We start from the raw sequence: 25,310 nt of genomic DNA on the forward strand, positions 1-25,310 counted from the left end.
AATGCTCTTTGTGGTCCTTTACTGTGTTCACTCCGCTATGTGTCTTTCTTAACAAGTGTGGCTGGAGCCCTCTGGAGTTGTGGATCAATTTTTGTGCAGCTGTGTATGAACAGTCTCTTAATTAAGTCATAATTAAGCATGTGCTCCCTTTTCCCATGCTCCTTGTTCTCTGTGTAGCTTTGAAAAGGACGTAGCAACCCAGTTTCCAGATATTCCTACATACTGCTGTGCCAGCATGCTGGATTTGCTGTCCACATTTGGAAAGATGCCCGTGATTATGACAGATACTTTACAGGTTCACAGTCTGTCACATTTGGACAACATGCAGCTGAGAAACCAACAAAAGGAGTGGGCTTTATGGCAGGTTTTTTAAGTGCAGAAGTACAGGCTTCAAGCTATAAGAATGCATTAACCAGTTGAATTATTTGCACCCACATCTTCAGAACCAAAAGTCTTTCTAAGGGTCTTGGGGATGGTGCATTTCTCCAAGAAAGGAAAAACCCTTGGCATCCTCTCTAATGGCACTTCCACTTGTTTCTCTGGAAGATTACACCACGGTGTCTGATGCATGTTGTTTCATCCTATTCTAAATGATAATTAATAGATCAGCTGTCATCTCTACATGATGGGATATACTTGTGGCTTACCATCTTTCAACTAGGATGCAGCTGAGGAGGAACTGAGTTGGACTTTAATAGGCAAAGTCACATACTCATTGTGTTTTGAATTCCTTTAGCAGGATAAGGGGGACTGTGCTGCAGTCCGCAATTGCATCTCCGGTTTCTCGTGCTTTTTGGTGCTGTGGCAACTTTCAGGAGCTTTCTAAGTTTGCTGTATCTCTTTGTTTCTCTCCCTTGCCCAGATATCCTGGAAGTGCGGCAGAAACCAATTCTGATGACATAGCAGAGAGCGGGCACTGCCTTGGAGCCTTGTTGCCAAGTGCCTAACCACAGCGGTTTTCTGTGCTAACACTACCATCTAGTGTCAGGAACATAAACCTCCGCAGGAAAAAGGGAAGTCCAAGAATACCAGCCGATCAAAAGTGCCTCTTTCTTCTTCCTCTGCTGTCATACACCGAATGCCCACTTGCAGTACATCGCCTGAGTGTTTCTGACTGGAAGAGGACATTGAGCAAGATAAAACAAGAAGGGGCTGTGTTTAAAACGAGTCAATGCTTTATGGACAGTTTGTTACTGTGTTTACTTTATAACTAAGAAACCAACAACGTGTACAGAATGTGTTAAACTTTATATTCTTTGAAAGAAACAACCTGAGAATTTCATAATGATGTGCTAATGAACGTCGTTCCATAGACTCTCACCCATACACTCTCCTTGTCGGTTTAGTTTAAATGTTTGTCTGAATGTGTGTGTGTGTGTGTGTGTGCGTGTGGGGATTGAAGGGGTGAGAGAATAATTTCCTGCTGGGAGAGGACAAGGAAAAAGATGGTACAAAGATACATCACCGTTTTGGTACGTGCAGCAGGTCAGAGCTTAAGAGGCTGAAAATGTTCCCATTTATTCACATGTCAGTGTTAGGACAGGTAAACTCTACTGACAGATTTCTGTATCTACCAAAGAACAGCAACATTTTCATCCTCAAGAACTGGCTAAGAAAATGAGCCAGTGAAAAGAAGGCTAAAATGTGCTGCTATAGTAAAGCCGAGGTTCATATCCAGTACTAATGCTGCTTATCTCTGTTAGCCGCGTCAATACAAGTTTGAGTCTCAAGTGGAAAAATAGGAGGCCATAATGGGACTCCAAAATCTAAAAAACTTACCAATAACCAACATCCTCCTGCATGCACTGGACTTCAGAGTACATAGGGTCATCCTTGTGGTAGTATTTGTAGTGAAGGAGAGCATGAGAGCTGATTAATGGTTGGGAGGCTTGCCTGGATTCTTTATCTCCTGATTGGTGTTTCACTGTACCTTTACATGCCAAAGCATGGCGCGTTTTCTTGAAAGACAAGATTGAAATGTAATTCTGCTCTGAGAAGTGACTGAAAATTGCATAGTAGGAAGTCTGAAAGTTGTGTCAGGAGCTCTCAGGAAAAAAGCCTTATGTTTACAGGTAAAATGCAGCTTTCTCTACGTAGCAGAACTCTGCTGTCCTTGACATTTGAAAAGCTAAATGATTCAATACTGAGACTACTGCAGTCTGTTTCACTGTTTTGATATGGGAGCCAGTCAATACTTAGTTTACTTACAACTGCATAACTGGCACAGCAGTGGGTGGGGTAGTGTGTTGCTTAGGGCATGGGAGACTCCATACATGCACAAAGGGAGAGCGAAGATGCCGTTTTTGTCACTTTTTAGACTCTGAGCACCTCAATCTAATGCTGTTGCTACAGTTACCAAGTGGCACATGCTTGGAGCCTGGACCTTTGTCTCCCTCCCAAAGTGCTTTGTTGTTATTCTGCCAATAGCATATGATGACAACCTCTGAAATAGGACTTTCTGCCTTTTTTCCTCAGATTCCATGGGAATAGCTCCACTTCAGCATAAAGGTAGAGATTAACTTTATCATTCAGCCCAACATGGTGAATCCAGCATGGTAAGGAGGCCTTTTTCTATTTGAGGCTAGGCCCAGCAGCAGTCACCATAGCACAGAGTGGTGGCATTTCTAACCCTGGCAGCATGAGTGCATGGCAGGGACAGCTGACCAGTTTTCAGTTTGCTTCAAATGGGTTGCAGCAGTGTTAGAGAAACGCTCACTTTGTCATTACCAGCACAGCCACTTTTCACATTGCAGCCTTTTAACTTTGCTCTGTGGTACTGTGTGGGGGTGTGTGTGTGAGGGTGTGCACATGGTGTGTGTGTGTGTGTGTGTATGTGAGGGTGTGCACATGGTCTAACCTGAGGCATGTAACTTGAGTGCCTAGGCTTTCTTCCTGAGCCAGGTTAGAGAGGTGGAGTCCTAAGTCAGCAGCTGAAGTGCCCTCTCAAGTAGCTCACTAGGCAGCTTAGGTGCTCACCTGAGGTCCTGAGGGCAGTGTGCCTAATGTCAGTCAGTAGAAATATTCTCCCTGTGGCCATGCTGAGAGTTAAACCACTCTTCAGCTAGAAAACCAGTCCTACTCTGAAGCCTCTCAAGATGATCCTTAGTCTGCACTTTCATACTGATGAGCCAGGCCAATCAGTGTTCGGTTTTCCTTTAAATATTCAGTATGGAGTGAAGGGAGAGAGGGTTTTAATATTTGTACTACTAGCGACAATTGATACGTTTCAGTCAAACAGTTGGAGGAATAACACACGTGAAAAGGAAATGAATCCAGATTGGAACCCTAGTGCCAGGTGCCTGAATACTTCTCAGGTGACAGTAATTTGAAATGCTTGTTATCGTGTATTACATTCAGGTAGGTTAATTTCACGTGATCTGGAAGACCGAGCAAATCTTGCTGCATAACAGTTCAGAGCAAATGAATGATTATAAACTAGTACATTAGTACAAGGGCAGCGTTACAGAAGGTACAGTTCAGATCCCACACCTGTTATGCAGGAGGTATCATCTGCTTGTTACATGTATGTGGGTGGATTTTTATGTCTAGTTTTTGAAGGACTGCAATGTAAATGTCCTAAAAGGAGCCAATTTATTACTTGTATCTTGCTAGTGGATATGCTGTAGGTACGTAGCAGGTACAAAGTCTCACCCTTTCTAATAGGAAAGGGTACAGGTATGCCCAGATGTACATCCGTAGAAAACAGAGGTCAAAAAGTCTACTGAATGTCAATAGTGCTTTTCAGAAACAAGTAGATGTGCCAGATTCTCAGTTATTCCTTCTCTAGACTTCTTATGTATCATCCCTGGCTCCCACTTTCTGTTATCAAGTGGGGGGAAACAGATTCTGTGTTTTGTTCTGCTTTTAAACAAACCCTGGAAACTGTAATTTATTGTCCTTGTATAGACAGATTAATGGGGAAGATGACTAGTTTTGCTTGGTCAAGATGGCACAGCTAGGCCCTTGGCATGCTATTGCACTAAACCAAAAAAGGAAAAGGGAATGTTAATAGGAGCCTCTCACCCTTTTAATTTGGAGGGGTTCTTAATTCTGTAGCTCCTAACCAGTAAACCATTTGAGCCTCTGTTGGCCATTTAAACAATTGCTGAGGAATAAACCGGTGTGTTCGGAGTGCCATAAAGGCTGTGTGGCTGTTGATGTCTTAGCTGTTGATGTCTTAACTGTTGGAGCACAGTGGTTTTCATTGGTTATGTGGATGATTGTGAATGCAGCATGACTAAAGAGATTTGGGAGGCTCTGCAGAGCAGCTTTATTTATTTACACAATCCCACCATACCTCATGAAGCAGTTAACTTCTTTCTTCCTTCTGCCCATTCACTCCCTCTGGAGATAGAGGTTTACTACTTGAACTCTCTGTAGACGCTGTATATTGATAGATGCCAAATGCAAGGATGTAAATCTTCTCACCCTTAACAGGTTTTTCACTGCTATCAATTTAAGAAGTAAAAGCTGTTGTTTTCTAAAGACAGCTCTTAATTAATTTGTATTAGCAGATTATTGCTCTGCCTTAGAGACAGTGACATATGCGAGATTGTGTTCTCTTATAGCCAGCCAGTGCAGGGTGGGTTCCAAGTCTCCTTTGAAAAGAAGCCATTTTTAGAAATGCCACAAATCTTTCAGCTCTCTTGGCTAATCTGGTTTGTGTAGGTTCACATTCCTTCTCTTTTGATTCTCCTGGTCTTCATTGTTTACAAGAGTTAAGCGTGTTGGGCTCTGGATCACTGTTACTCAGTTTTACACTTCTGGGCACACTTTGCTTTCCAAAACAGGATTGTTTGCACGGGTGAGTTATTGCAGTAAAAGTTTTCCCAAAGTATACCCTTAACCCAAGTTTTAATTAAAACACTGAAGGCTATGGCTCTGCAGGCAGATTTCTTCTGACAGACCCTGATATAGAGAATCCCACCTTGTCACTGAAGTTCTGTATGGATGTGGAGTCCACATACGTAGTCTACACTCTTAAGACTATTGACCTGTTTCTTGACAGTCACTGATCTTTCACTTCCCAGACGATTGCTTGTCCTGTCTTTTGTAGTCTGAAGTTTCCCTTTATTACAGACAGATATAAGATAAAATCTTCAGAAGTGCCTAAGCCCTGTTGTTATCCAGTGGGGTTTAAGAACAAATTTTTATTTAGGGAATTAATGAAGTAGTCTTAAATTCTATCCATGTTGTGTGTAGCAGCGTCAAGAACTGGCAAAGTTTATAGTTCTTGGAAGAACCGTTTGTCTCCTATGGACTCGCCTTTTGTGTCTGAAAGACTCACGGTCTCCAAAGGTCATGGCTGAAAGCTCTGGAAAATGGATTCCTTGTGGTCACAGCAGTCAGATATCTGCAAATGCCTTATCTTGTTTTGTGAGATATGACTAGAAGTGTGTGACACTGGTGTGTAGAAATTCTGTGTCAAAAATAGGTGTGGTAGAATCCAATTAAAGGCATTGTGAAGTGAAAGCTTTTACACCAAACCTTCAATGAAAAAGTATTTTACACCAGAATGTAGCTGTTTTGATGCTTGATCAAGATAATACAAGGCTGCAAGCAGGTTACAATGTTGAATGTTCTCTGTGTAAATATATAAATATCCTCAGCCTACTTTTATCAGACTAACACATGTTGCATGGTTTGGGTTTTTTTGCCTCATTGATCCATCAGTGTTGATTAGAAGATGATGGGCTGAAAATCATGCTGGCACTATACTGAGCCCTTTGAACAAAGAGCAAGGAGAACCTTTGTGCACCACAAATGGAGTTGACTTTGCATATGGCAGCAGTGAAGAAAGTGTTGGACCCTGCAGCCAATAAACAGACCTCTTAAATGACCATGAATTCTGTTAATAGTGTTTTCTCTCTACTGTGCCTAGTGGTGTTTGAGTTTGAATGTATTCCTTACTGGTAGCGAGCATAAAGGGTGGAATAACGTGCTGTGGCACTCATGGTGAGATTGCCAAATAGGCACCCAGGAGGCAGAGTATCCTTTGTTGCAGGGGGGAGCCAAAAAAATACTGGGCAATTCTGGCAGAAGTGTGGCTCTCTATTAATAGCAACTGCATGCTTAAAAAAATGGAACACAGACTCTTGCATTTCTCCATCACTGTAACTGGGGGTGTGATGATGGGGAGATGTTGACTTATTTTTGCTAACCAGTAATTGTATCTTCATGTGAGAAGTAGCTCCCACTTGCAAGCATAAAGTGGGTAGGTCCAGAACTATGAACAGAATTAAGGTGTAGGGCTAAACAGCATGATAGTGGCTAATGGCAGGAAGTACAGTTGGGTGACAGGCGCTCCCATGGCCTCAGCAGTTCATGGTGCATTTGTGCAAGATCTACACTTGTCATTACAAGTCTGTTTCAATTTTATTATTTGGTTGATTTGGGATATTTTTGGTGGTTTTTTGTCAAACTATGACAAACCAATGAAGAGAAGAATCATGTTGTGGCCTGGCTTTAGGATAGTGCTTTTAGGCTAGATCTAAAATAAGTTCTGTGTTGTTAATCAGGCAAACACCAATTAACATTGCTCTTAAATCTTTCAGTAGTCAAGCAGAGGAATTCTTAGTGGCTGTTCTCAAGAGTCATTCTGTCATTAGCCTGTAAGAACTAGTTTTCCTTTGTCTAGTCAGAGGCAGCCCTGCCTCTCTTCCCTCTGAGATGACTTTGCTCAGTGACCTGGCAAGAAGCCTTTCTGCTGAACTGGCTCTTTGCAGTGTGAGAGGTCTTAAAGCAGCCTGGGGAAGGGGCAGAGTAGGACATGGCTGCTTTTAGCAGAGCTAAGGCCACGCGCAGGGTTTTCTAGGCAAGGAGCTCACCTGCAAGCAACTGATTGTAAAATTCATTTTATTAATGCAGTGTCACACACTCAGAGTGAAAGTGATCCACATGAGACACTCATCTCTTATTCTTTTATTCACATTTTCCATGGATTTTTGTACACTTCCTCAATGTATCAGAACTAGTGAAAACATTGTTACATGACAAGTCAAACTTAAGTATCTTCTGAAAACTTCAGAGCAGTTTGAAATCTATTAACAGATCATCACATTCAGCATTTTCATTGGATTTATACGAGCTCATGCCACTTTAAGTTGTTTAATGTCAGGTAATCTCTGCACACAGGCACCAGCTACGAACTTTCAGCAAATGCAAATAAGTTAAGGCATCAGAAAGAAAGTCTTTAAGGACATTTTAAATGTTACAGTGCTGCACAGGGAGCTAAGTTCTTAATAGTAAAGCGTACCTCCTAATGGGTTTACGTTCTAAAAGATGTTCATTTGAGCTGTAAATTTAATTTAAACTTTCACATCCACCATCCAAAAGGGGTTATAGGAACACACTGTTGTTGTGCTCCCAGGTAGATAATTTTAAGTACGTTACAAAAGAATCCCTGCATATAGCAATTCAGTATCCTAAAATAAAATGTAAACCAACTGCAATAATCTCCCTTAGAGATGATTCTGAGAATTACAGGAAGCAGGATTCATGATTTTTCTGGTTTGGTGAGGTGAGAGGGGAAGATGTCTGAGCAGCTGAAACTTCAAAATTACATCAGAAGGAAGAATGCATGATCCATGAGACACTCCTCCACTATGTACAGCTCAAGCAGTGAAGGCCTCGATTCAGATGAGGGAGGAAACTGGCATCTTTAACATCAGGTATCCTATATCCAGCTGTTACATACATTAAGTATCTGCCAAGATACAGGAATGTCTCACCGAGCTGGAATTCTGATCAGAGTTCCTTCCTTGCATATCACACGACACTATTACGAAGGCATCAGCATATTAATTTTTATGCTTTCCACTAACTTTAGCTTTTAATTAAGCCTTTATTTCTATTTCATTATCTCTGGTCTTTTAGAATATTTCTTCACTAGAAACTGAAGCATCATCAAAAATTTGTTTTGGTAAAAGTACTGGCAGAGAGTTGTTTCATAACTAAACACCAAGTGAGAAGCATGTGACTGACTTTTCCTGTGTCATAGTCCAGATAATGGCAGGGTTACTATTAATTATGTTGATTTGCAGTAAAATTCTTCCCTGTTCTTTGAGTGGCAACTTTCCCTGTGTAAAATGTTGAGTATCATATGTTCATGCATATATTTGACATACTCATTTACATGAGATTCCAGTTATATACCTGCCCCTAGCTCTACCCATAAGTATGTATGGTGCTAAAGAATTAAGGTGTCTCATCATGTGATCTTTCCCACCTCTAAAAGAAGCTATTATTTGCTGCCATTGGTATTGTACGGTTTAACTTTTCCAACACAATTTAGTATTCTACTTATTTTTCATTACACTGTGCTCACCCTCAGAATGTCCACCCTTGGAAAGGGGAGAGATGCACGAGCCATTATTCAGTTTGTCAGCTTTAGAACTGGGCCCAAGAGGTGCATGCAAAACACCAAGACTGCCTCACTGTGGAGGTAAACTAAGGATACTGAGGAAGTTGGTTGTCTCTCAGTTGCTTAAGATAGTTGGTCCATGCTTCAGTGGATGAAGAAGGTTACACATCTATGAGCTGTCAGCAGTAAACAAAAACCCAAGACCACTTCTACAATCTCTGCTCTTTGGGGGATGTATAAGAAATTCCCCTACAACATCCAGCGCCTTACAGTCCATAAACCCTTCCACATTTAAGACACTACAGCCAGAAGACAAATGCAAAACTGAGCCCTTGGACATTAAACCTGATCCTGTAATAAACTTTCAGACAATGTTCTGCTTTTCGTTCACACAATTACCAGGCGTATCTTCAGCTTCTGGCCTCCAATTTAGGTATCAGCAAGATTTTTTCATATTTTTTATTTTTTTTTTTTGAGAAAGGACATTATTTTGAAGACAGTAATGCCACTTTTAAGGGGTAAGTACTGAGCCACATGAAAGAAAAAGGCACCAGTTTGTACTTCAAATATTTGAAATGGCATTTGAGCTCCCTTTACACTTGAGTGTTAAAATGCAATTCCTGTGACTTAAGTGTAGCTGAAATGTGAGCAAAGGCCTTTGTTTTTGAACTTTGGTCAAGATCCTAGAGTTTTTTTCCTCCTTTTAGTTAAGGGGGGAGAGAGAAGGGGAAAGGCCATAACCTGAATTGTGCAGTGAATTAAGAATAAAGGCAGCCCTTTCTTCCCCCAGGGAGCAGTGGGAAGCAGGTACTGTGCACTGTTTTTAGTCAAATGGTGCTACTACTTTTTTCCCCAGCACAGGATGCCACTCTTGTAGATTCCCAGGTTCCCTGCACGAATTGCATCATAGAATCATGCTTTTATCTTTTTTAAGGGATGGGATTTTTCCCTCCATGCCCAAGGTAACCTGAGGCAGGTTGTCATGTTTCTTCTGTTTCCCCACAGCTGGTCACTGTGACAGACCTGAGAACAGTTCAAGTTTAACATTAAACATCTAGCTCTTATATAGTTCCCAGAGTGGGAAATGAAGCAGAAAACCAATTCTTAGGGAAGGAGCTTCCAGCAAACAGGATGTGAAAAGGAAAAGGATTAAATAATCACATATGGTCTGATAAAGTTGAGATGGAAGCAGAGACCAGAATGATGCTCTGACCAACAAATTATTACCACATGGTTAATTTTAACACAGCTGAAAACTAAGCTGTAGATTAAGCCAGTGCTCCCTACTTACAATAGAAAATTTGCCCTAAACCTGTGAACTACTGCTTTATTTAATATAACACAGTAAAGCACTTAAGTTTTAGGACATGGGGAAAAATAATGACTGGAACACACATCTATGCATGTATTTCCTGGTAATGGCCAGAGGCCATTGTAAAAATCCTGAAATTCATTTGTGAAAAGAGCTACCTTCAGAAAAGTACCAGTAGCAAGACAAGTACACCATTGACAACTCTGCCTCTGCTGGATTTCAGCTGTAGCCGAAGGGACTAGGGAAGAATCCCTCGAGACCAAAATGGAAGTGCAACCCTTTGCCTCAACTTGTCACGAGTCAGGGAATGCCAGCTGTGGTTGTGGTCCAAGATAAACAATCTTCCAGTTGTCTGCCTGTACTATTGCACATCGTTAGCTTGTTGCTACAGTAAGAACAGAACTGACAGTTCTCTAAGAAACACTACTGTCAACAAGACTACGCAAGCAAGTTTTCTTTTAAATAGCTGGAGACGCAGTCTCAGAGTCTCAAAAGCACACAAGTCTGTAAAACACAGTACAATATATAGTATCGTTGTTGTTGGGGTGCACTGTTGTCACAGAGTTTGAAAACTTAGTCTTACCAGAATACTACAGACCAGTTAAATTAAAAATCTGGAGTCTAGAAACAGTTTCAACAGGTACACTTCAGCATCCTCCCTTCTGGAGAGGCAGGTGTTGCATTGCACTGCAGTCTGTGAGGAAGCTTGGGTACCATATTTTTGCAGTCCGATTTCAGTCCATTCAGTCAAATTGACCAGTGTTAAAAACAGGCTTCAATTTAAATTGATGTGCTTTATCCCCAAGAGGTCCTGCATTTAGATACTGAAAAATGAGGGAGCACAGTCCAACACTTGTGTTCTATTAAAGCTTTTATTACCTAGTTTAGCTTTTCCTCACAGAATTTTTCCAGAATCCCTATAACAGTTCTTAATATCAGAGTAAAGAGTTAAGTGTTCAAGTGAACTTATGGAAGGAAAAAAGAGCAGCAGCAGTTTGGCAATAATTCCTCACATCACTGACTACAACTTATTTAAGCCTCCTTTTTCTCCAGTAAGATTTTGTGCAACTCATCTGCATCCTCACTTGTTTTCACCCTTATTAACATAGTGACAGGAACAGCTGGGTTCTTCTCATCAATTGGTGGGTTAGGAACACAAACTATAAGAACATTGTTTTTCCCGGTTCTTGTACATGGCATCTTAGGTGGAATTAGAACATTCAACAGTATGTTTCCTGCGTATGAGGAGGGGGGAAAAAAATATGATTAGCAATTCTTCAGCTTTTACTGCAGGACAGATGTTAGTATAGTCACATTTATACTTGGAAAGAAGGCAATTCACAAATATCAGGTATACTTGTCTTACTCTTCCCTAAGCATCTGCTCATGGCCACTGTTCTCACAGATTTCTTTCCTCATGAGGAAAGAGGAAATCTCTGAAAATACTGTGTCCTCCTTTTTTAAAAGGAGAACTCTGAAGAATATAGAGTTGATAGTAGGGACACACAGGAAAAAGGGAAGGGGACAAGGGAGAAGCAGCAAAGGAGGAATCCAGTCACAGTGCTTAGCTGATGCTTATGCAAGTTACTCACTCTGACCATCACACAGAGCTCATAAGCAGAAGCAAGAAGTTAGCTTTAACACACACAGACACATTAATTTAATATTGGACAAACTATGGTAGAATAAGCACTTTATATCATCAAATTGTACAACACGTCTGATATGGTCTACCACCAGGTTACTAACAGCAGCTCTACATCAACTTGTTAAATTGTGTAGTGAGTTTGAGAGCTTCAGTATTAGTGGTCTATTAAAACAGTTGCAAACAAACTCAAATCTGCTTCCACGGAAGATGCACACAGTTTGTAAACCTGGTAAATAGTTCAGAACACGGTAGTAGTGTTTAGGGGAAAGTCAGTCTTCGCCTTCCTTTGCAGTTCAGTTTTTCAACACAGTGAGATTTTAGGAAAGGATTACAGCACTGTGTGAAGATAGCAAAAAGGAAAGTGTGCATCACTATGACTGCAGCAGCTTCTAGAAACCAATGCTTGGAAACACCAAGCTGAAATGTCTTTAAGTGTGTGAGCTGAAGAAAACAGGAAAGATTTCCTAATACAGCACCTAAGATGAAGGCAAACGGAATGTAAATCAACATCACAGAAATCAGCATCAGCTGAGTGAAAAATCCAGACTTGCATTACAGACTAGGTAACATGGAGAAATCAAATTTTCAGCAGCTGTACTCAGTATATTCAAATGCCCAGGGAGATGCTCAAAGCAGTAACAACTGTCATACATCTGCCTTTAGTGTTATTGCTGTGAACTGCTCTTTTCTGGCAAACCTTCTCTCCACTGAAAGTGTTAATGATTCGGAAGTGACTAACACAGGAGTCTCAATCTCACCGGACCCCTGCAGAGACTTCATGGAGACTTGCTAGCGTACATTATAAACTGAAAGTGAGGTAAGATGTACCAATGGCCTGCAGTGCAGTATGGCTTTAGTACTGAGGTCTACTGTAAGCACCATGCTTATTCTCTTTTATAGAAACTGTGAAGTGCATGTGAACCCCACATGCAAGTGTGTTGCAATCAGGTACTGAAATATAGCAACATTTCTCAATTATGATTATCAAATCATTGATTTTGCACAGTTTGAGTGCGTGAACACTCAACATTACACTTGGAAAAAAAACTGTAACATATCAAGTCCCCCTAAAAGCAAAGAAATGGTTGGTTTTTTCCTTTTTAATTAGCTGTATGTATTGATGTTCATCTCAAAAGTTACTCTGAGGAACTATCACACTATGGGTTACTCCACCATTTGTGATCCAGCTGAAGTTAGCTGAAACACAGTTCAACAGCTGGACTTCAGCATGCAGTAAGAACAATGCATACAGGAAAATCCTGCATGCCTGACCTATATAATGCCCCCCCTTTACCACTAGCTACAGTGTCATGTCTTACCCATATGGCCAACAATTTACATATTCAGGATGAATAGCAGACAAATGACAGCTGGCCTGCACCTCAGCACAAACTTTCTTCCTCTTCATTCTCACCCCTGATTATATGTTACTTGTGGATCTTAAGCCACATTTCAAGGCACTCAAGTCAGGGATGGAGAAAAGCTATTAAAAACAGTGGGGGGGAAGGAACACTCAAACATACACCATAACCTTTTGCTTCCTCATATTACTTCATGTGCACTGTTTTCTAGGGGCATCCAATTACTTGTTCAATACTTGAAATTACTAAAAAGAAAAAAAAGTTGAAAGATTTTCACCTATCAAGTCTATTATGCTGTGTAACCCTAATGACAGGCAGAGAATTTCACATCAAGACTTGCTACTAGAAGAAACTGACTTACCTAAATTGGTATCCGCTCGGACCAGAAGTTGAGTTTTTTCATTTCCTGCTGGTTTTAAATGTAACGTTCCTACACCTTTCTCTTTAAATTCATTATCCTTTTTGTAGAACAGTTTGCATCTGTACAAAAGGAAAAACACCACCTTTTTTGTGGTAATATGTAGAATGCAAAGATATCTCCCAAATACATGCAGACTGTATGTATGAATCTGATTCCCAGAAGTCAATAGTGTAACAATAATCAGAAGTGAACAAGCTCTGCAAGTAGCATTTATCTCTTTTCCCCTTGACCTTATTTCAAGGGCTAACAGATAGTACTTCTAGATCAGAAAGAGGAAGTTGATTGTTTATTTCAGTGGCAAAATGACAAACGTTACTTTCAGGGAAAAGTAGAATGCACAGCAACCTGTACTCAGGGTTACAGTTATTACTACTGTAATAACTGTAAGCTACTGGTTAAAAACACAAATTACAAAGCCATGAGGACTTGCTGTATTACTCTGGAGCTATAATAGGACTTTTATGGAAAATTTAAAAACATTTTGGAAGTGAAACTAACAAATCTAATGCCATTCTTCACAAATGAGCATTTACTTTCTCTCAGATAAAGCAGGAATTTGTAGGACAAATTCTGTGCTAAGTGTGAAGCAGATAAGCAGTTACTTGGTCTACTGAACATTCTTTGAAAACCTGCTTCTAGTAGAGCTAGTCTCATTTTGAACTTAGAAGTACAACTCATTCACTCCTCCATACAACAATCAGCATTTTCTGATGAGTCTTATCTCAGGCTATGCAAATAGCTGAGCACCTGGCTGATTTTTCAGAAGTACAATACAACATTTCTGTGGTACAAGCCCTACAGTTTAAACTTACAAAACCTGAAGGCAGAAAACATCTTCATTTGTTAAACACTGACTGCAAGCAGAACACAAGCTACTATAGTGCTATGTCCAAGCTACACAACCGTTTTAGTAAGATCTTGCACATGTTTGTCTGTAATTAACTTTTTTACAAGTAGAACTTCATATTCTATATGGCTTCCTAACAAACTTTATTAACTAAGAGGTCAAGAACATATATACCATTAATTACACACACGCTGCAGTGGTGAACAACAACAATATGCAAGTATGTAAGTTTTATTTACCAAGTTATAATTCTATTCACCGGTCTAAGTCAAAGTCACTTACTTCTTTGAGTAGAAAGCATCATCCTCTTTTATTTCATTAACAATGACTTTTGGTGGCTCTTCTTCCTCCTCTTCTCCTTTAAATAAAAAAAGGATATATTATGAGTATATAATACGAAAATATTTTTGGCATTGTATTAGAATTAGCTTATTCATGCTGTATTTGCAATATACGTGTGTGGCCTGGAAGTGATTGCCGAAGTATGCTTAGGTCAATGTGGGCTCAGAAACAGCTACAGTCTTACTTTTGTTCAGCCACACACCTCAAGCAGCTTTATGCTCAGTTTAAATGGCATGAGAACACCCAGCCCCCACCGAACAACCAAACCCAAAAATACAAAGCTTAACAAGTCCAGCTGAAGTCAAAACCTTCTGTCAGGGAGAAGGTTATAAAATTTCAAAGAATAGTCTCTACAAATGGGTCCAAATAAAGCACTAAGAAATGCTTCCAAACAGCCAGGTTTAATTTGGAGGAAAGGAATTAATTGCAGTAACAACAGCAAAAAGATTGTGGCAGAATTATGCCCTTCAAGTCCCCTGACTGCTAGGATTTCTATCAGCTTACTTTTCACAGATGAGACAAATGAGTTAAACTGTCAAGTAGTATGTAAGTTTATTTGCCTTACAGTCTGTGAAGTAAGATGTATGAAGTTGTTCTGTATCTTATCCATTTTACTGAGGGGAAATCTTGATAAACCTATTAGGAAAAGCAGCAGGACTGAAATATCCTGCAGGCTCAGAGAGGAACATACCAGTTGCTTTAAAAATCTCATAATTTCAAGTCTTGTATTCAGCTAAAGAATTATATTCTATTACAGAAAGTACAAATCTGACTTTTTACAAGGGCACGTAGGAATAGGACAGAGGAATGGTTTTAAACTGGAAGAGGAAGAGCGGAGATAGATTTAGATTAGACATTAGGAAGAAATTCTTCACTATGAGGACAGTGAGGTACTGGAACAGGTTTCTCAGAGAAGCTGTGGCTGCCCCATCCCTAAAGTGTTCAAGGCCAGGCTGGACAGGCTTTGAGCAACCTGGTGCAATGGAAAGTGTCCCTGCCCATGGCAGGGGGGTTGGAACTACATGATATTTAAGATCCCTCCTGACCCAAACCATGCTATGATTCTGTGATAAAGGTTTTTATCACAGATTTTGTGATACAAAACATGTATCATATCACATGTACTTCTAGTATTACTTAAACAGGAGACAAGGCCAAGCTATTTCCAGACTGGCAGTACAGTTTTGCACCTTCGAATTCAAGACAATTACGATCTAGCTCAACTTAGTATTATTTCATCTTTGTAGTGTTCTTAAGTCATATATATTCACAGGTTACCATGAAAGTTGTAAGTTTAAATAGAATTTACCTTTATCATCACTATTGCCACTTTCTGTCTGAGCTTCCAATACATTGGTGGATACTGCAGTGACCGACTTAGCCTGGTTTGCATCTTTTCCAAACAAACCTGAATTCCCAGGAGAAAATGAGAAACTACTGAGTGTTCCTGAACCAAGGGAACCTAAAACAGAACTGTCGACACTCTTGCCAAAATTAAACGAGACTGTTGATGTAGCTCCTAATGATGTGTCTTTTCTTTCTGATGCAGCTTCAGGTTTTTTGTCCAAGGTATCCTCAGTTTTGTTGTTAAACAAAAACGCTGATCCTTGCTGTAGCTTTGCATTCCCAAATGCAGAAACAGACTGAGCGCCAGGTGTCTTGTTGCTTTCATTTTCAGAGCCACTATCACTACTGCTCCCATGTTGCTGTTCAATATTTGCTAAGTACTTCTCATAGTCTCTAAAGATGGGTGTCAGATCACACAGTGGGTTTGTGTTTACATGCTTAACTATCCAGTCACGCACGGAACAGTTTAAACCTGCTAACTGTTTATGGTAAACACTAGAGCTACAAACTTTACTCTGAGCATAGCCAGATGATGATGGTTGATTGCCACCATTAGTTTTCGGGCTTGCAGCCTTTTTCTCAGTAAATACAGTAGTAGTGGGACCATTTGACATTGTGGATCCTGTCAGAAGGAAAAACGAGGGTTAGAACACTTTTTTCCACAGAAAGCAAGGTTCTCATGAAAGCCTAACTAATGGTCTCTGTATTTCTTTATCAAATCACTCATTCTTGCTCAGTTATATACTTCTCCTGGATCACAAGACTATGTAACAGGTACTGCTGTACAAATAAACAATGCTGTGAAGCAGACCTAAGCTCACCAAATTTAGAAAAGTTAGTTCAGGGCTAGACAAAGTAGATGGAGCACATCTACTGTGTATTAAAAAAAAAAAACCCAAAAAAATCTTGTACAGAATAGCATTAAAAAAAAAAAAAGATGAGTTTAATATTTCACCAAAACCTCCAAAATATTAATTCAAGCTTTACCAAGCTCTAACAGTCATTAAAACAAAATATTCCTTTATCTCTTGCTACTTGTACTTTATAGAACTCTGAACACACTAGCCCATGATTTTGCACATTTTCAAGTGGTTTGCATACAAAAACTGTAATAAGCAAATTAAGAAAATCCTCATTAAAGTTTCTCCTAATTTAGTTGAACTCGCTGAAATTGAACTTACTCTAAACTTTCAAAATCGACCATTTCTATTCTGTGGCATGTTTAACATTTCTGCATCTCCGACACAAAGGGATAGAGCTAATATTCTTTGGGAACTACCAAAGCATGACACCAGAGCCAGTACTTGCCAGAATAGTTCAAGTATCTTGAAATGTAACAGATAACATTCTAGTTAGAATGTTTGCAATATAAGCTGTATGGGTTATATTGCAAGGTTGTATCTTAGAAGGTTAAGATTTTAGCTATGCAGCATATATTTACCAACAACTGCAAAAAATACAGAAACAAAACCTTAAAAAAATAAAAATAAAAATCACACAAAGAAACTGTCCTACTAAATGGACATTTTCCATTAGTTTGCTGCTTTTTTTTTTCCAATTGAATTCAGAGAATTAGGACAATTATTTAAGTGGAACATGTTATCAGCCCTTTTATACTATTTGGGGAATGTCTTATGCCAGTGTCTTCCAGTCCCATTTGTGCCTATATAGCTTTTGCCTCTGGTTATCAGAGCAAATACAATTTTAGTTTCCACCTCTTAAAACTGCATGCATTTGATAACTTGTCTCTCCAGCAGTCTAAATCATTTTAAGAAACTTAAAAGGAGGAATAAAGTCTCAAAACCTTAAAACAGAACTACAGGGTTGTCTTAATTTGGGTTTGTTTTTTTTTCCACTATTAAAAGAACCTTGCAGATTTTATGGCTGAATTTGTTGATAAAGATACATGCTTATTCAAAACTTACCAAATGCTGATTGTGTTTGTGTTTCGGAACTGGTCTTTAAACTGCTGAAAGAAGGAGTGCTAGTGACACTACTGCTTCCATTAGACAACCCTTCTAAAGGCTTTATTCCTGCACCATTACCAAATCCGCTGAAGCTACCTCCTCCTTTTCCAGAAGGTGATACAAAACCTTTAAAACCTTTAAAAGCTCCTCCACTTTCAGACTGGGGAAAGAAAAAATACAGAAGACAGACTGTTACATACATATTCTCCATGGAAATCCTGTGCCCATTTGATATTCCTTTTATATTACCCTGGTTCAGTGTGCCATTTTGGTGCATTATTCCAAGTCAGCCATGTAAGCAAAGTTACATGCTTCCTTGTGACACATATTGCTACTATTTTTAAAGGACTCAGATGTTTGGTATGAAAATAAACCAGACCTAGGAAGTGGATATATAAAAGTTATTCAGAGCAGCGGATGTGTTTGACTACTTATTTAGGCATTCATAGCATCTTGTTTTCTTTAAATAATTGCACAGCAATATAATTGCAGGCTTATTTTCAGCAATATATAGCATTTACAATAGCAATTTGAGTCCAACTCTTTAAGCTACTCATCAAAACCAGCATACTTTGTAGTCACCTATGTAACATTTGTTATTTGCCCAGAATACTCCAATGTGGCTGATGGGAGAAGCAAAGACAAGACTGCAGTTGATAACATATGTATGCTTTCTGCAGTCTTTTCATTACCTAGTTCTGGTAACTCTTTATAACCAGATGATTTTAGGGCACAGTTTCTTACATGTTTTTAAAAGACGCAGTGTGATTTAGACATAAATAGGCATTGCCACTTTTACATACTACATATAATGTCTTTTGAGGTAATGAGCACATTATTACTGGAAGTGAACTTCCGATGTCTCTGAAAAGCCATCAGAGGAAAAAGAGAATTGCTTCCGAGTTTCATCTGCTTTTGCCACTGAAGAAATAGCAAACCTTACCCATTTTAGGTTCTGCTCCAGTATCCTGCCTTCTGGGCATGGGCTTTTTGCTTTACTCTGTGCTTTACTTTTTCCAGCGCAGTCCTGTTTCTCACTTCTAGGTAGCTATTTTTACTTTGTGTCTCTCTGATCTTTGTGTCTCTCAGTCCTACCTACACTTCCAGACGTTCAAGTTAAACTGCTGTCTTTTTCTTTGCAGCATTCTGCTTGCTTCATCAGGAACATAAATAAAGTTCAAGCTTACCTTTCTGTAAGAGTTTCACTGGTTACTTGTGCAACCTCAGCTGTCCTGCCATCTCTTCTGCTTTTTAGACTTTGCCCAGCCTATTGTCCTGGTGTCGGCTGAGGTAATTTTCTTCCCTCTTTGTGTTATCTCCCCTTTTATTACTATTATTACATTTTATTATTAAACTATTCTCATCTCAACCTATGGGTTTTACCTTCTCCCTCACTCCCTCCCCAGTTCTCCTCCCCATCCCACCATGGCAGGGGGAAAGCCAGCAGGCTGTACAGTACTTAGCTGCCGTCTGGGCTTAAAACCACATCACATCCTGGATCTTCTTCCAGCTTTGATCTCTTTAACTGCTGACTCCCAGCCTCCTGTCTATTTCTTCTATAATCATCTGGTCAACTTTCTCAGCCAGTTCTGTTTTCCCTATTCCATTTGCGCCAAGTCCCTCCTGCTTAAGTTGTAGTTTATTTCTTGCATAACCTCTTCCCAGTGCAATCCTTTAATTAACTGCATCCTCTATCACACTAGTGGCTATAATTGCTATAGGCAGAAGTGGGATAAGACAGCGTCCTCATTTACACTGCCTGGACAACAGAAGGGAAATCAAACACACCAGAGAAAACCATCTAGCCCCCTAATTTTACCTCATCCCATTTAATCCAAAAGCAATTTAAGTTACAGGTAAAGTTTCTGCCCTATTTGTATCATGGTGCATACCTTGTTCAAAGAATGTTTCACAGAAAGTTACATGATCAGGGGGCTGGAGCACCTCCTGTATGAAGATAGGCTGAGAAAGTTGGGGCTGTTCAACCTGGAGAAGGGAAGGCTGCGTGGAGACCTCGTAGCACCCTACCAGTATCTGAAGGGGGCCTATAAGGATGCTGGGGAGGCACCCTTCATTAGGGACTCTAGTGATAGAACAAGGGGTAACAGGTTAAAACTTAAACAGGGGAAGTTTAGATTAGACTTAAGGAAGAAGCTCTTTACTGTAAGGATGGTGAGGCACTGGAATGGGTTACCCAAGGAAGTTGGGAATGCTCCATCCCTGGTGGTGTAGTCAAGCCAGGTTAGATAGAGCTTGGCTGATATGGTTTAGTGTCCCTGCCCATGGCAGGAGGTTGGAACTTGGTGATCTTAAGGTCCTTTCTAACCCTAACTATTCTATGATTTTATATACCACACATCTGTCAGGGATTTTGGAAGGACTACAGTTTGGTTGGACTGGGTTAATACTTTCACAAGGACTAAACCTGTAACAAAGACCAACTTCCTTTCAATTCTCAATTTGTTACTGCAAAGAGTAGGTGGCACTAAATCTCTTCACACAGGGAGGGGAAGTTCCAACATTCTTAACAAAAGACATGGTTTTTATTCTCAGAACAGCTTTGTATTTTGGCTTTTATTTAGCCTCTGAGGCATCCCCCAGCCCTCCAGTATGGATTAACTTTCAATTGCTAGGCTTCCATCTCTGCAAAGAATGAACTGGAGCAGTTCAAATGCTATTTTACCCAAATGTAGGTGACACTGTGTCTAAAACACTCTGCATTTACACTTCAAAAATACACACTTGTCTTCACCCAGTCTAATACTAGCATTACTCATTTTTTCCTTCTAGCTTTATTCTTTCTATGTAACAGTAAGCTGACTAGTTGCATATACTTTCCAAACAACAGCTTTATACAGTATTACTACAAGCCCACATAAGTAAAAACCTGAGCACAGATATCACATTTAGCAACTGAGTCAAGCTACAACAGTAATGCTCAGTGATTACATTACCTCTGATCCAACATTTCGTCGCTTTGCTTTTTTAATAGCTCTGTTCTTCAGGACTTCTTCGCTAGCTACCGAGAATGTTCCCACCTTTAAGAGAAAGTTATGAAATCATTACTGAAATTCTTTGAATGCATAAAATCACCGTAGTCAGAAGAGATGGCAGAGATCAGTTTTGTAACACAACTATAACACTGCTCCCAAACAAGCAAGGGAAGTAAAAAAAAAAAAAAAACCCAGCACATGCAGAAAATGCAACTAATGCCAGCTACTTGGGCATTAGTTGATTCTTTCAAATCTCCGCCTTTATTGTTCTAAATTACACTTCCCTTCATGCAATCTCAATCTTATTACAGTAAGTAGCTCAAGACCTTTTTTTTTTCCCCTCAGAAAAGCTGTAAGATACCTTTGCTGAAGGTAATCTACCAGTACTGCATTGTTACAAACTTTCAGTTTGGAGAAGGTACATTGAAATGTATGCTCTAAGTCTATGTCCTGCAGTCCACTGTAGTTCAAGTACTAGAAAAGGCAGCTAATGACAAATTACTTATTGCCCTGTAATACATGAGGAAATTAAGTTTTCTTACACTCAAATTTCTGGAAGAGTACTGTCAGTTTTCTTTCTCACATTTTACACGCTTAAATATTTAATACTTTTAGTAGCACAGTCTGTTTAGAGATAATATATCAGCCAGAAGTAAGAGACATTAAATGTGAAAATCTCGTTTTTACAATCAGATGAAACAGATCATTTGACTGTTTGCTTAAATCCCTCTTGGCTATGTAGCTAAGCACTCAATGTTAACATAGTTCTGAAATTAACTATTACTGACCTTAAAAAAAAAAAAAAGACATGAGACATGAAAAATATTTATCTCAAGAAATCTCAAAACCACTTTTATTGATCTTAATAAATACCCATCATGCATCTGAAGAGTTCAAAAGCATTATCCATTTTAACAAGCCTGGGGAGTCCCTTTAGAAATGTAAAGTTCCTTTCACCTGGCTGCTGATGTCATTTTAGCTGTTAAAGCTGCTTTGCTATATGGTCTGCATGTATTGGAAACTTCATTGGAGAAAGAAAACAAAAAAAAACCACAAACCACTGCTATAAAATTATCTTTAACTGCTACACTTTTAATCAATTTTACTAGATTTCACACACAAGATTAAGTAGCACATGTAAAATAACTACCCTCCTACCTGCAGAGTTGGTATGAGGGGAGTCTAATGTATCTCTTACCTCCTCAGCTTCATCCTCCTGATCCCAGTTTCTGTCAGTCAGTTCCTTCTCTGCAATTCGCTTTGCCATTTTTCCACACCTGTGTGCAAAAAATAAAATAAAATAAAAAAAATGCACAGAATAAATTGCACAGAAATTAAATTGAGAGCAACAGTAGAACAGTGGAGAACTGGAACAAATAATGGGAACTGGAGTTAATACAGAAGTAGGTCAAAGTTGGACTGGCAGTTTAAAACCAAGTGTTTCTAACAACTGTTGTATCAACAAGAAATGGCACTTGAGATTCAAGTTATAGTGATAAATTATGTTTGATCTTAAGTTTAACCAGTAACACAAACACACAGTTCAATGAATGATAGGATAAGGTTTCTCCAGCAGCAATGCTGGCTAGAGAAATTACTTTCAGTCCCATAATTCATATATCTGGTCACCACTTACTCTGCCGCGCTGCAAAAAAAAACCCAAAATATGGGGAAAAAAAAATCTGGTTTAAATATTCCATATTCAACTCCTTCTTGCCTCAATACCCATGTAAGCAGCAAGAGAAAAGTAAGTTGCTTTACAGCAGCTGAAAAAATAGGATCAATGGAATATTACTAATTAGAAATCTGAAACAAAGAAAAAATATTACAAATAAATCAGATTAGATTTCCTCTAAAGGACATATAAAATATATCACAGATTTTGGAGCAATTACTGTAAGCAGCCAATCACCATTTTGCTAGTTATTTCTGCAATGTAAAGTAAAATAACTTTGAGGAAACAATGTCCATTATAGTTCTAACTTCCAAGTTCCATTTTACCAAAGTGCAACTTGTCAGCTGTATACAAAACAAAAACTGGATCTAGCTATCATATTTTGTACCTGAAAGGCAAGCAAGCACATCACTCAGATTTTATATGTGAAAAAGTTTATTTTTAATAACCATGCTTATTATCTGATAGTTTGGCTATTACTAGTCATCTAAATCTGAAAGCCTTGCAAAGAAGAGATGCAGTTCTGTAGCAATTTAAGTCTCAAGCAAGCATACAAGTTAGAACTCTTCATAAAAACCCTTTCAGGTTTATGATTAAGACCTGACCAGATTAAGAAAATATCTACACACAGTTGAATTTCAGAACCTAAAATGATCAAAATACATAGTTACAGAACATCTTCTTTAGCTGGGGAAATATTTTTAAATAGAACAGTAAATCTTTGCAAGACTGCTGTGCAGCTGGATTAGGCATCAAAGTCATGAATTCTGGTCTGACACACTTCACAAATAAGGTCAAGTTATTAGGATCTTTCCAAGTACAGTTACAAAAGACTGTTTTGCGTAAACACTTTAAATCACCCCAATCCACACCATCCTGAAAGTAGAGATCCAACCATGCCCTGCCTGACTCCCTGCAGACTGGGGAACCCACTTATATTTATTCTAAAGTCATACTGGTTCCCCAGTACAGTTTCCCACAAGGATACACAAACACCTGCAACAAAAGGAAGACAAAACTGCATCTCTCTGGCAGCAGACAGAGCTCAAAGGCTAGTAAAATCTGGAATGAGACCACCAGATTCCACCGAAGATAAAATTACCACTCTCAATCCAGCCACTTGAGCATGACATGCATATTAACTACAAAGCCTGCTCTCCACTCATAGAAAAGGGGTAAGCCTGTTGGCCTTGCCTCCAAGTACTTTGCACCTATGTGTGTTTACACAATTGCTCTACATTAATACTGACAACAGAATCTAACATCTCTGAGGGCAGGAGCAAGAGAATCATAGATATCTTTTCTAACTTGTGAAACAAGAACCAGCACAAAATCACCTCCTGACATTCACAACCTTGAAGGAGTTTTAGTAGCAAATGTTCTGTACAGGTTGACATACCGAGAAACAGCTTTATAAAAAAAAAAAAACAACCAAAAAAAAACCCCCAAAAATAAAATCCACAATATGGATGTTTGCTGAACTACCCAAATACCACCTAGTAACTACAGCTGCCCCATTTAATGCAGCAGTTTGAGAAGAAGACTTAATTTACCATTTGCATTCCACAATATCACCTGTAAGGCTAGAAAACATGCGCTACTGGGAGCGCCCAACCAAGGCCGGGCTCCCGCCGAAGTCTCTGCTATCTCCTCTTGCTTGCAAGACCTGAGGCGTGCGATGCGGCGATGCAGAACGCCGCAGACGGTTTTCGGTCCTGGGCGCGTAGAAGAGCAGGAAACGCCTGTGGCGTTTCGGATGCGCAAGAGCGGCGGAAGCCGGGCTGCCGCCTGGCAGCTGCGCCACGTTTCCCCTTGTCCGGTGAGGATCTTCGGGTTTCGGCTTTAACATACTAAGTCCCGCTCGCTTCCTCACCACAGGCCTAGCTGCAGCCCCCTGGAACACTCCAGTTTCCACAGCACTCCCCCCCCCCCCCCCCCGCCCCGCACACGCACTACAGAGCAGCTCTGTGATTTTTAAGCGCTTTGATGTACTGCTGCCTCCAACAGCGGTGCAACTGCCCATAAGGCCACGGCCCCTCAGCACCGCCAACCAGGCCCTGGGGAGCCGCTCCAAGGGAGACCTCTCTCCCTCCCCGCGGCCCCTGTGGCTTTACAGCCCTTCCGTTTGCGGCCCGCAGGTGACATTTGAAGCCAGACCCTCTCCTCACCCCAGGCACGCGTTCTTCTCTCCTCTCCAGACGGACAGGCCAGCGGGGCAACGTACACCCGTTCAAGCGCCTTGGGGGAGGCACCAACCCACCGGGAATGGTCCCGACCTCCCACCAGGGACACCGGTACGCCGGCCCTAACCACCCTACCCAGGCCGACACCTGGCCTCAGCCCTGGAGTGGCGAGCCCCGTGCCCCCTCTGCGCCCGAGCAAGGCGGGCAATCCGGGGAGCAAAGAGAGGAAGGGAGAACTGACACTTACCCTCACGGGACGCCCCGTTACGGGCGCGGGGCCGAGCAGACGGCTTTCCCCGGGCCGAGGTTGCGTCGGACAGGAGACGGAGTGTGGTCGCAGGATACCCGGGCTCGGAGCCCTCTCACCATCCCCCGGCCGGGCCCTCAACCTCCGCGGCTAACCGGTACCGCTTCCCCCGGTGTCAAGCCACCGCCATTTTGTCCCTCCTGGACGAGGGGAGAGAAAACGCGTTCAAACAGCAGAGCGCCTCCGGCCGCCGCGGTGCTCATCACACATGCGCACCCCCTTCCGCGGCCGGCGGGAGGTGCTAGGCAGTGAGTCACATGACTGCCACTGACCAATGGGCGGGCTCGTCTCGCCAACAGCCGCGGGGTCGCGCATGCTCCTTGTGGAAGGTGCGGGTGCCGCGCCGGCCGTTCGAATTCCCGTCACGCGGGCCCGTGTGAGGTGGGGCGGTTGCTCCGGCGCCGGGAGGGGGCTGCTGTGCTCCGCGGCCTGCGTGAGGCCGAGCATGGCGGCACAGGGCCGGCAGTGCCCGCCCCGCCACAGCTCTGTGCCGCTTTTGGCCGGCTGGGAGCGGCTGCCGCTGACTCACGGCGCAGTCCGGCTCC

The 25,310-nt window shown here is 40.9% G+C and overlaps 2 protein-coding genes across 3 annotated transcripts in view; one reads left to right on the plus strand and one right to left on the minus strand.

Annotated features, from left to right (window-relative positions):
* Positions 1-5,840, plus strand: part of KIAA0930 (KIAA0930 ortholog) — a 76,998-nt gene extending 71,158 nt beyond the window's left edge. For both annotated transcript variants that reach the window (XM_065672868.1, XM_065672874.1), the window contains exon 10: positions 863-5,840. In XM_065672868.1, the coding sequence (XP_065528940.1) occupies positions 863-903 (41 nt within the window). In that variant the 3' untranslated portion in view covers positions 904-5,840. The remainder of the gene's footprint in view (positions 1-862) is intronic.
* Positions 5,841-6,838: 998 nt separating this feature from the next.
* NUP50 (nucleoporin 50) lies at positions 6,839-25,014 on the minus strand. The gene is made up of 8 exons (XM_065672886.1): positions 24,706-25,014; positions 21,799-21,877; positions 20,562-20,645; positions 17,566-17,767; positions 15,603-16,262; positions 14,234-14,309; positions 13,045-13,163; positions 6,839-10,909 (listed from the first exon to the last, which is right to left on the minus strand). The coding sequence occupies exons 2-8, from the start codon at positions 21,865-21,867 to the stop codon at positions 10,707-10,709; spliced, it is 1,413 nt and encodes a 470-aa protein (XP_065528958.1). The 5' UTR covers positions 21,868-21,877; positions 24,706-25,014; the 3' UTR covers positions 6,839-10,706.
* Between the last annotated feature and the right edge of the window lie 296 nt (positions 25,015-25,310).

Source organism: Lathamus discolor, chromosome 1 (genome assembly GCF_037157495.1).
Source record: "Lathamus discolor isolate bLatDis1 chromosome 1, bLatDis1.hap1, whole genome shotgun sequence".
NCBI lineage: Eukaryota > Metazoa > Chordata > Aves > Psittaciformes > Psittacidae > Lathamus > Lathamus discolor.

What these genes read in the sequence shown, in the direction of transcription:
- NUP50 (XM_065672886.1), bottom strand. Translation starts at nt 21,867, where the DNA reads ATGGCAAAGCGAATTGCAGAGAAGGAACTGACTGACAGAAACTGGGAT. An exon ending in TGGCAATAGTGATGATAAAG is followed by an intron (nt 14,310 to 15,602) that starts GTAAATTCTATT and finishes TTTTATTTAAAG; the next exon opens with GAGAAGAGGAGGAAGAAGAG. An exon ending in GATGCTTTCTACTCAAAGAA is followed by an intron (nt 13,164 to 14,233) that starts GTAAGTGACTTT and finishes CCTTTTGTACAG; the next exon opens with ATGCAAACTGTTCTACAAAA.